The sequence below is a fragment of the Crocuta crocuta genome, unplaced genomic scaffold (assembly GCF_008692635.1).
Source record: "Crocuta crocuta isolate KB4526 unplaced genomic scaffold, BGI_CrCroc_1.0 scaffold1079, whole genome shotgun sequence".
NCBI classification, from domain to species: Eukaryota; Metazoa; Chordata; class Mammalia; order Carnivora; family Hyaenidae; genus Crocuta; species Crocuta crocuta.
In genome coordinates this window covers 696,983-706,674 of record NW_027529995.1, presented here as the reverse complement: position 1 = coordinate 706,674, position 9,692 = coordinate 696,983, and the positions used below count along the sequence as shown (strand labels likewise).

The 9,692-nt window shown below is 52.3% G+C and overlaps 2 protein-coding genes across 4 annotated transcripts in view; one reads left to right on the top strand and one right to left on the bottom strand.

Moving 5' to 3' along the window:
* The first annotated feature begins 3,918 nt into the window (after positions 1 to 3,918).
* On the top strand, positions 3,919 to 6,401 carry RPL29 (ribosomal protein L29). The gene is made up of 4 exons (XM_077763405.1): positions 3,919 to 4,023; positions 4,440 to 4,484; positions 4,799 to 4,863; positions 5,904 to 6,401. The coding sequence occupies exons 2-4, from the start codon at positions 4,448 to 4,450 to the stop codon at positions 6,285 to 6,287; spliced, it is 486 nt and encodes a 161-aa protein (XP_077619531.1). The 5' UTR covers positions 3,919 to 4,023; positions 4,440 to 4,447; the 3' UTR covers positions 6,288 to 6,401.
* Positions 6,402 to 8,497: 2,096 nt separating this feature from the next.
* ACY1 (aminoacylase 1) overlaps positions 8,498 to 9,692 on the bottom strand; it is a 13,468-nt gene continuing 12,273 nt past the window's right edge. For all 3 annotated transcript variants that reach the window (XM_077763401.1, XM_077763400.1, XM_077763399.1), the window contains 3 exons: positions 9,047 to 9,126; positions 8,846 to 8,906; positions 8,498 to 8,765 (listed from right to left, as the gene is read on the bottom strand). In XM_077763401.1, the coding sequence (XP_077619527.1) occupies positions 8,601 to 8,765; positions 8,846 to 8,906; positions 9,047 to 9,126 (306 nt within the window). In that variant the 3' untranslated portion in view covers positions 8,498 to 8,600. The remainder of the gene's footprint in view (positions 8,766 to 8,845; positions 8,907 to 9,046; positions 9,127 to 9,692) is intronic.

Sequence of the window (9,692 nt, the reverse complement as noted above, 5' to 3'; positions counted from 1 at the left end):
GGCCCGTGAAGATTGTCCCCTCCCTCCAGTCTGGCCCTCCGTTGGATCCTGTCCTCATTTTTGGCATTCACTTGCCTCTGACATTCTTTCCCTGAGCCCTCCCCCCTCTCCAGAGGCCTTGTGGGGAAAAAAGCATAGATGGGACTGACAATGATTGAGCACCTACTGTGTACTCAGCACAGTGTTCAGGGCTAGCACAGTGTTCAGGGCTTTACTCAAATTATCCAGTGTCACCCTGTGAGGCAATTACTGTTTCTGTCCCCAGGTTATATTCAGACTGAGGCTGAGAGAGCAGAGACCTGACCTGGTCGAAGAGCTGACTCTTCTCCCTGTGAAATCCTTCCCGGATGACTGCCCTTTGCCCCCTGGTTCTGCCATCTGCCTGGGTTTGTGAAGTGTGTACATTTAATTCCTCAAACATTTATCAGGCCCCCACACGCACCTGGACCTGTACCAGGCACAGCAAAAATAATCCCAGATGTCTCCAATCCTGTCACTTGGGTGAATGGGCCCTCCTGGATCCCTGTTTGGACTGTGGCTCTGGACAAGGCCTGAGCAAGACAGTCACTGCAGGCCAATGGTTCAGGTGGGTCACATCCAGCCTCCCCTCTCCAGCTTGTGCCCAAGGCATCGGCAAGGGGCATGGGTGATAGACACTCTGCTGAGGCTAGCTAGTGGCTCCGCCGTGGGCTATGCCACTGAGGATGGCAGGTGCACCCAGACCTCCACATGGACCTGAAATGGGCAAGAACTGCTTACTCATCAAGGATGGAAGTGTGTCAACCCTGGAGGAAGGGTTACGTTCTTCACCTTTTTTGTGTCTGAGACTCCTTTGACATCTGGTGATGTTTACTGACCTCTTTCAGAATAATGTGTTGTGGTGGTGGGGCTTTTTTTTGTTTCTTTGTTTACTTATTTATTTTAAGTACTTTCTATGCCTGATATGGGGCTTGAACTCACAACCCCTAGATCAAGCATCACATGCTCTTCAAACTGAGCCAGCCCCCAGCATAATGTTTTTAAAGGTTGTTTTTTTCTTTTAATGAAAAAATTATTTACTTATTTTTGAGAGAGTGTGAGCAGGGGAGAGGCAGAGAGACAGAGGGGGACAGAGGATCCAAAGCGGGCTCTGTGCTGACAGCAGTGAGCCCGACATGGGGCTTGAACTCACACGAACTGTAAGATCATGACCTGAGCCCAAGTTGGATGCTCAACCAACTGAGCCACCCAGGAGCCCAAGGAATTTTTTTCAAAAAGTTTATTTATTCTCTCTCTCTCTCTCTCTCAGAAATAAATAAAACATTAAAAAATAATTTTAAATAAAGGGGCACCTGGGTGGTTTAGTCGGTTAAGCGTCCAACTTCGGCTCAGGTCATGATCTCACAGTTCATGGGTTCAAGCCCTGTGTCGGGCTCTGTGCTGACAGCAGTGAGCCCGACATGGGGCTTGAACTCACACGAACTGTAAGATCATGACCTGAGCCCAAGTTGGATGCTCAACCAACTGAGCCACCCAGGAGCCCAAGGAATTTTTTTCAAAACGTTTATTTATTCTCTCTCTCTCTCTCTCTCAGAAATAAATAAAACATTAAAAAAATTAAAAGTTTATTTATATATTTTGAAAGAGAGAGAGAGATAGACTATGAGTGGGACAGGGGCAGAGAGGGGGAGAGAGAGAATTGCAAGCAGGCTCCTCAATGTCAGTGCCANGAGCCTGCTTCAGATTCTGTGTCTTCTTCTCTCTCTGACGCTCCCCTGCTCACACTGTCTCTTTCTCTCTCTCAGAAATAAGTAAAACATTAAAAAATTATTAAAAAATAAATAAACGTGCAAAATAGGACCACAAAGGATTTTCATGAACAGGGAAGGATGTCCACAAATTATGACTGAATGAATCAAATTGTTTCAAAAGAGCTTTTATTAAAAAAAAAAAAAAAAAAAAGAATGAGACTGGGGCGCCTGGGTGGCTCAGTCAGTGGGGCATCCGACTTTGGCTCAGGTCATGATCTCATGGATCATGAGTTCTAGCCCCACATTGGGCTCTGTGCTGACAGCTCAGAGCCTGGGGCCTGCTTCTGATTCTGTGTCTCCCTCTCTACCCCTCCCCCATTCGTGCTCTGTCTCTCTCTCTCAATAATAAATAAATGTAAAAATTAAAAAAAAATGAGAGAAAGAAAGGGAGTGAGGGAGGGAGAGAGAGGGCGAGGGAGCAAGAGAAAGAGAGAAGGAAGGGAGGGAGGGGTGGGGAGGGGAGGGGAAGAAGGAAGGGAGGGAGAGAAGGAGGAAGGGAGGGAGGGANGGAGGGGAGGAAGGGAGGGGGTAGGGAGGGGAGGAGGGAAGGGAGGGAAGGAGGAAGGGAGGGAGGAAGGAAGAAGGAGGGAACTATCCCTTACATAAGGCTGGCCCTACCACCTTTCCTACTGAAAAGCATGGCAGGCCTGTGGCTCCGGGTCGTGTTCCCTTTTGGCCCCCGAACAGGTCCTTCGGATCAATCAAAGCTCCTCACTCTTGCCACTGCTCCCCCTTTGGCAGGCAGCCTGGACTCCACCCTAGGCCAATCCCTATAGCAGTTCCAGTGTTAATGCATGGCCATCACCTGTCTTTGAATCTGCCTCCCCTGTCAGACTATGGCTCTCTGCTCACTGCTTGCTCTGCCACTGTTATAACAATCTGGCAAAACTAAGTCCCAAGCAGATGTCCATCTCTTCCTTTCCCCCTTCGCCCCCCAACTCTGTAATATGCTCCTGTCATCTGTGAATCCACCTTGCCAAAGAATGTCCATTCAGCAGGTGTACTAAGTTCCTGTTGTACATCAAGTGCTATGTCAAGCAATGGGAGAGAAAAAGAGATCAAACCATCCTGAACCCATGGCACTTGTGTCAGTGGACACGTACACAAGTAAATATAGAACATAATCAGAGTCTGGAAAGTTCTATGAAGGAAGCAAAGAGAATGAGAGGCCACGACATAATTGAGGAGACAGAGTGGAGTGTACCTATTTTAGATAGGGTGGGCAGTCTTGGGAGGCCTCTCCAAGAAAGCACCCCATCCAAAGAGCATAGTCCAGAGAGAAGGTAGTCCAGTCAGGATAGTAAGTGCAAAGGCCCTGAAGTCGGAACAAGCATTTGTGCTTGGCAGGAAAGAAAAAACCCACTTCTCTCCATGGAGAGATACCGAGAAGGCTGCCAGGGTTAGGGGAGGTAAAGAGTTTATTTCCAAATGCAGGAGGAGGCCTTTGAAGACTTTCAATGACAAGGTCTGATTTGTGTCTTGAACCATCCCCTCAGATCCCACTGCTGCGTGGAGACTGAACTGGGGGGGGGGGGCTGTCAGGAGGCAATGCCCAACTCATTTTGGATGTCCAACAGGCTCATCACATTTAATGCATCTAAACAGAAACATGTGGATCACTGGGAACCTCAAAGCAAAGCAATAAAAGCCCTGTCCTTCCCAACCTTCCCCACTTCTGTGTGAACAGTACCAGCATTCATCCAGAAGTTCAAGCCAAAAACTTAGCGGCCACCCTCCCCTCCCTCATCTTCTGCATCCCAAGTCCAGTCTACTGATCACTCTTCCCCATATCCGCTGCCCTAGCTGAGTTCCAGGTCCCCCCACTCTCCCGTGGTGCTCGGCACCAGCTTCCCCAAACCTCCCCCGCTTCACTTCTGCCCCCTACAGTCCATTCTCCGCACAGCAGCAAGGGGTACTTTTAAAGAACACAAGTCTATCGCATGCATTCCTCAAGGACTCCCCTCGCCTTCGGAATCTTTAACAAGAACTGGGCCGCAAGAGCCTGGTCCAGGAGGAACAAACATGCGTAAAACCTGGAGGAAGTTAGGCTAGGCTCGCAGGGCCGCCTTCCCGTCTGGCTTGTACCCTCCCGGGCTTCGGAACCTTTCTTCCTGGCGCTGGGGGAAGCTTTTCCGGAAGTACCTTCCGGCCTGGACGACCCTATTTCCCGTGTTGCACAGCGGCCTTCCTCTTTCTCTTCCGGTCCAAGGCGCTTCGGGAGCCGCGGGCTTTGGTGAGTTTTGGCCGCGCGGTATCCGGAGCCATCCGCGACTCCCAGCCAGATGCCGGGCGCAAACAGCGGGAGGGATAGGGAGACCGGCCGCATGGTTGTGGGGAGCGGAGGGCGCGGGGCGCGCGTGGTGCTTGTGGGTTCTCAAGGAGTGGATGGGAGGGGGGAGGCTTGGGTTTGGGGGTAGAGCGCAGCCTTGGGAGGAAGGGGTGGTTTCAGGGCACTGTTAACCCGAGTTCGGGAGGCGGGGACCGGTGTCGGGCCGTGCTGAATAAGTTGAGGACGGTGGAGGCCGCAGATGCAAGGCATCTGTGTGCAGCTTCATTCCGGCTTCTGGCCCACGTCCTTCCAGCTCAGGGCGGCGAAGATAGGCCCGGCGCTGTGAGCCCCCGGGCCTGATCTTCACTCTGCTTTTCCAGGTGCAGACATGGCCAAGTCCAAGAACCACACCACGCACAACCAGTGTAAGTTCCCCTGGACTCATGCTCCAGACCCTGACAAGGACTAGGGATGCGGGGCAGGGAAAGGGGGCACTTTTCTACTCTGGACCTGGGACTGATTTTGTTTTCAGCCAATACTACCTTTGGGTTATAGTTTTAGAAGCCAGGCGTCCACTTGAGATACCCACAGTGCTTTGCATTAAATGGTAAGGGTTATTACAGATCTCAAGAAGGTCTGTTCTGGGAAGTAATGGTTTTTCCCAGGCTGGCCAGCTGTGATGTTGGGTGGTCTTACTAGAGTAAATCTCTTTTGGTCTAATTCCTTTGTTTCCCCATAGCACGAAAATGGCACAGAAATGGCATCAAGAAACCCCGGTCACAAAGATACGAATCTCTTAAGGGGGTGAGTGTGTGCCGGCCGCATCACATACAAGTGTGTCTGTTTGGCCCCAGTTGTGCAACCAGAGCCTTTCATGAGTCTTTTTCTGGCTTCACCATCTGCCTGAGCACCGATAGGAATTGTCTCTTGTATTACCTGCACTACTAAAGCCCACGGTTTCTCTATCCGGCCACCTTTTGCCTGGACTTCAAGTTCTGCAGTTCTGCCAAACCCATAACAAACCTTTACTTGGCTTTTCCCAGCCCAGATCATAGCCCCCTGATCGGCTGTAACCTGCCTCCTGAGGGTAGCTTGAGCATCCCCGTTGCTTATCCAGAGCACCTCAAGGGAAGGAACGGCCTTATCTTTGTGTACTGCATATTCTGTGAGAGTCCTCATTCTTCTGGTCATGTGGCCTTGATCTGACCCAGTGCTGAGCTTGGGGGTCAGCTTTCTTTCCTGTGCCAAGGAGTTCCAAGGATTGTCTGAGAAGGTTGAGGCTACAGGGTCTAAGCAGGAGAACAGGGTTCTGTCTCTTCCCCGTACCCTTGGTCTCTGATCTGTGGAATGAATCCTTGAATTTCATAATCTCAGTTTCTCCATCTTGGTCTCTTTTTCAACCTCCTTTGCCATGAGTCAGTTGTATGAGGTTTGGTGTTTAACTGACACCTTCCTATAAAGAGGTGGGGATGACATGAAGGGTTTCAGGAAAAACTGAGCTGACGCCCTGCAACCCTGGCAAAGGGGGCAACCTTTCTTTGTTCTTTCTGCGCTTGCATTTGAGCTCTACTGGGCTCTGGGCATGTAGCCCTGAAAATGTGGTTTGTATGGAGCATTAGCAGGGCGGAGTGTTGGCCTTTGGGGATGTAGTACATGTTTCTCTTCAGGTGATTTGTGAGAGGTGTATGTTTCTGCATTTAAGTTTGACTTAATGCTGTCTATGTCCCCAGTAGGCCTTGACTGGAGCCCAACAGTCTCCTGGGTACAGCTTTGGAGAGGGCCACCAGGGGTGACTTGGGGCCCACATGCTGCACTTACGGCCTGTACTTTTTCTTGCCTTCCAGGTAGACCCCAAGTTCCTGAGGAACATGCGCTTTGCTAAGAAGCACAACAAGAAGGGCCTGAAAAAGATGCAGGCCAACAATGCCAAGGCCATGAGTGCACGTGCCGAGGCCATCAAGGCCCTCGTCAAGCCCAAGGAGGTCAAGCCCAAGATCCCAAAGGGTGGCAGCCGCAAGCTCAATCGACTTGCCTACATCGCTCACCCCAAGCTTGGGAAACGTGCTCGTGCCCGCATTGCCAAGGGTCTCAGGCTCTGCCGGCCAAAGGCCAAGGCCAAGTCTCAAACGAAGGCCCAGGCTGCAGCTGCAACTCCTGCTCCAGCTCCAGTTCCTGCTGCAGCTCAGGCTCCCAAAGGTGTCCAGGCCCCCACAAAGGCTCCAGTGTAGAGGCTTCTATCTGCCAGTGTGAGGATGGAAGGACTGGTGTGACCCCTGGGCCTCTATCTGCATGAGGCTGGTGTCCTCCTGTGCTATTTGTACAAATAAACCTGCGGCAGGATCTGTCTTGGCCTGTGTCTGTGATCCAGGGTCTAGGGTTGGGATGGGGTTGGTACCTCCATTTTTTGCCTTCTCTGGGTGGTAGGGTATGGGTGGGAGTCAGTAAATGCAGCCCCTGGAGTGCAGGAAGGGGACCTGGTAAAAGAAATGGGACTTAGGGAGGCTGGGGCACATAGCCTGCTGGACTGGGCAGGCTGGTGAGGAAAGCATTCCCAAACATCCTGATCTTTTGAGTTTGCCCAGGGGATAAAGAAGGGCCCTGCTGAATTCCACACTCTGGCCCAAGCCATTCCACACTCAGGCTGTTCCTAGTGTACACTACTCTGAGTGGTTCTGGACCCCCAAATGATGGGGGCCTTGGCAGGCAGGGCGGTGGTGGCACAGACGGTCTTCCTAGTGCAACTGGGCAGGACCCTGCTGTGCACCCTGCATCAGCTGTTTTATCTGCAAAGTCTTAGTCCTTAGAGGAGCCAGTGAAGCAAGCGGTATAGTGGTCATTGGTATCTGTGGGGGCTTCCTGTAGAAGGTGCCAAGCATATCCCTGTTCCTGGTCTCACAATCCTCAAAACTCGCTTTTGTGAACCAGCCTTGGGCGCTTGTCTCGGAAAGGGTTGCACTTCCTTATGTTGGGGCAATAGGTACAACCCATGATAAATGGTCTCCCTTCTAAAGTAGGTATTACTATTCTCTTTGTTTTACAGGGAAAGAAACTTGTTCTGAGATGATGGAGCTAGGCTGGGATGGAAGTAGCATTGGACCCAGGCAGCCCATGCAGGACCCCAGAAAGCTTGGCCAACCAAGGCTGGGCTGTGAGCTCTTGACTGTCAACCCGGCATGCTCTGGGTAGCCAACTGCCCCATCACCAGGGGGTGTCAGATAACGTGGGTCTTGAAAGGGACCAAGAGCAGGTTTTATGACCTGAAGGTAGCTTGGCCTGAGGTCACCGTGTCACGTGTCTTCCAGTAAGGCCTGTGTTCTAATCCCCAAGAGGGGGTGGGGAGGGCATAGACTCCTTTGTCCCAGTCATCCTGCTACAATCTGAAGGGGGAGGCCAGACCCCAGGTCAGGGGCTTCAACTAGGCTTACTGAAGTCCACACCAGCTTGTGCTCTCAGCTTCTGCATGGAGCCTCCCTTGTGTAGGAAGCACAAGCCCCTAGCTCTTGAGTCTCCAACCTTTGGACTCCTACTACCTGCAAGCAATGTAGTCCTGGACAGGCCATTCTAGCAGAGCCTCCAAAGGGGTTCCGGTGAAACCCGCACCTAGGAGCTGCTGTGAGGGTTCAAAGAGGACAAAGTCCTGGCTCCCTGTCAGAACTCCAGGACCAGGGGCTATTACTATGGGGACTAAACCCGCAGGCCACAGACCCAGGCTGTGGACTGCCCTCTGGCCGCTACCTGCAGCACTTAAAAAACTCAGGTCTTCCTATCTCTCCCACCCAGTTCCCATGGAGGTGAGAACAGGACTAGATCAGATAAGCTAGAGGAACAGGCTCCTCTTTCGGGGCCAAGTGACTCTTTATACTGCCTAGAACTGTAGCAGTGGTGACACACTGAAGTCCCCACTCGTGGGCCACTCCATACACACTGATCCTCCCTACCCAGGGTGCTGAACTGACCCAGTCTACCAGGGCTTCTGCCCCTCTGTGACTCATGCTCCCAGCATCAGAGCAGGCCACAACCCCTTCCTGTCATCCCGAGGGTCTGACAAATGCAAGCAGTGCTGTCTACCTGCCCCACATCTGGCAGGGCCCACCTGGCCTATCTCTGGATCCTGAGTGTGTTCCCAGAAGCCAGGGATGATTCCCTGACATCTTGGTCTTAGTTTCTCCCTTGATGAGGATGGTATCCCTGCCCTTAAAAGTCAGATACAGGTTTGGTGACCATTGAGAACAGGAATTATGGTCCCTTGATGCTGAACAGAGAGGGCTGGATGGTACTGGGTCAAGGGGCATAAGAGCAGCACGGGGTGGTAGGGATGTAGCCAGAACAAGGCTCAGTTTTCTCATCTGTGAAATGGGGATGATAACAGCATGTCCACAAAGAAAATGATAGAATTCCTGCTCCATGAACGTCCTTTCTCTTAGTACTTCAGAACCTGTCCTTGTCCACACTCAGACTTTATTGTTGGGCAGGGGGGCAGAGGGGTACTTAACACTGGTCAGGGTGGATGCTCCAGGGGTAGAGGCTGGGGAGCCTGGAACTCAGCTCTCACTGGGCAGGGCAGGCACACTGGCCAGAGCAGGCAGCAACCGTGTGTATATGTCAATCCCACGGAGGAACACAGCCTCGTGCAGACGCTCATCATGGTCGTGCAGCAGCACGGGTGTGCGGTTCATGGGTGAGAAGCCCAGAGCTGGGACCCCCACCTGCAGGGGGCAGGAAGCCATTAGGAGGAAGGCCAGGATCCAGGACCACCCCCATTGCTCATCCATTGCAGGGAACTCACCGCACGGAGATAGCGGCTATCCGTGGCAGCTGGGAAGATCTCTGGCTCCAAAGTGAGGTTCCTGCAGAGGGAAGAGCCTGGTGAGTGGGGAGGCAGGGAAGGGAGAGGGCAAGGGAAGGACTGAAGGGGCAAAGGAAGGTGAAAGGGAGGCAGGGGAAGGACAGAGGACAGGGGGAGAGAAAGGCTGGCCAGTGCGCTCACATGTCCTTGAAGACCCCGCTGAATGCTGCCCACCAGGGGTCTGAGTCATCAGTAGATGTCACTCGGGACTCTGTCCACTTCTGGGGGGAGGGGAAGGAAGGCAGGATCAGGACAGGGCCCAGACATCTTGCCCTATTCTTCAAAGGGTGTGGGCTGTGCCTGCCACAGGCACACATCCATTCCTCTTCCCCCCCCCACCCCAGCCTCAACCCACCTACCCAGATGCCCAGCTGGCCAGTCCAGCCACAGGTCTGGGGCCTTGCCCTGCTCTCCATTTTCTTACTTCCTGTCCATCCTATATATCCTAGGTCAAGTGCCCCTTCCTCAAGATGGCTCTCCCAGACCTCTCAGACTGGCCGAATACTCATTACAGGTTCTCAGAGTGGGGGGGGCAGGCAGGCTTTCCTGAACATGTGTTCATACTTATGCAAAAATAATATTATATAAATGTTTAATTCACGTTTATTCCTCTCTTCATGCTGTAAGGACTAGAAGGCCATGAACTGTGCCTAATTTTACTCCTATAGTATACGCAGCACCCACCAGCGGCCTCCATGGCTCATGCTTGTTGCCAGATAAAACGGGTCTCTCGTAGCTAAAGAAATGTCCAGACATATGCAGGCACACCAAGCGCACACTCCCACTG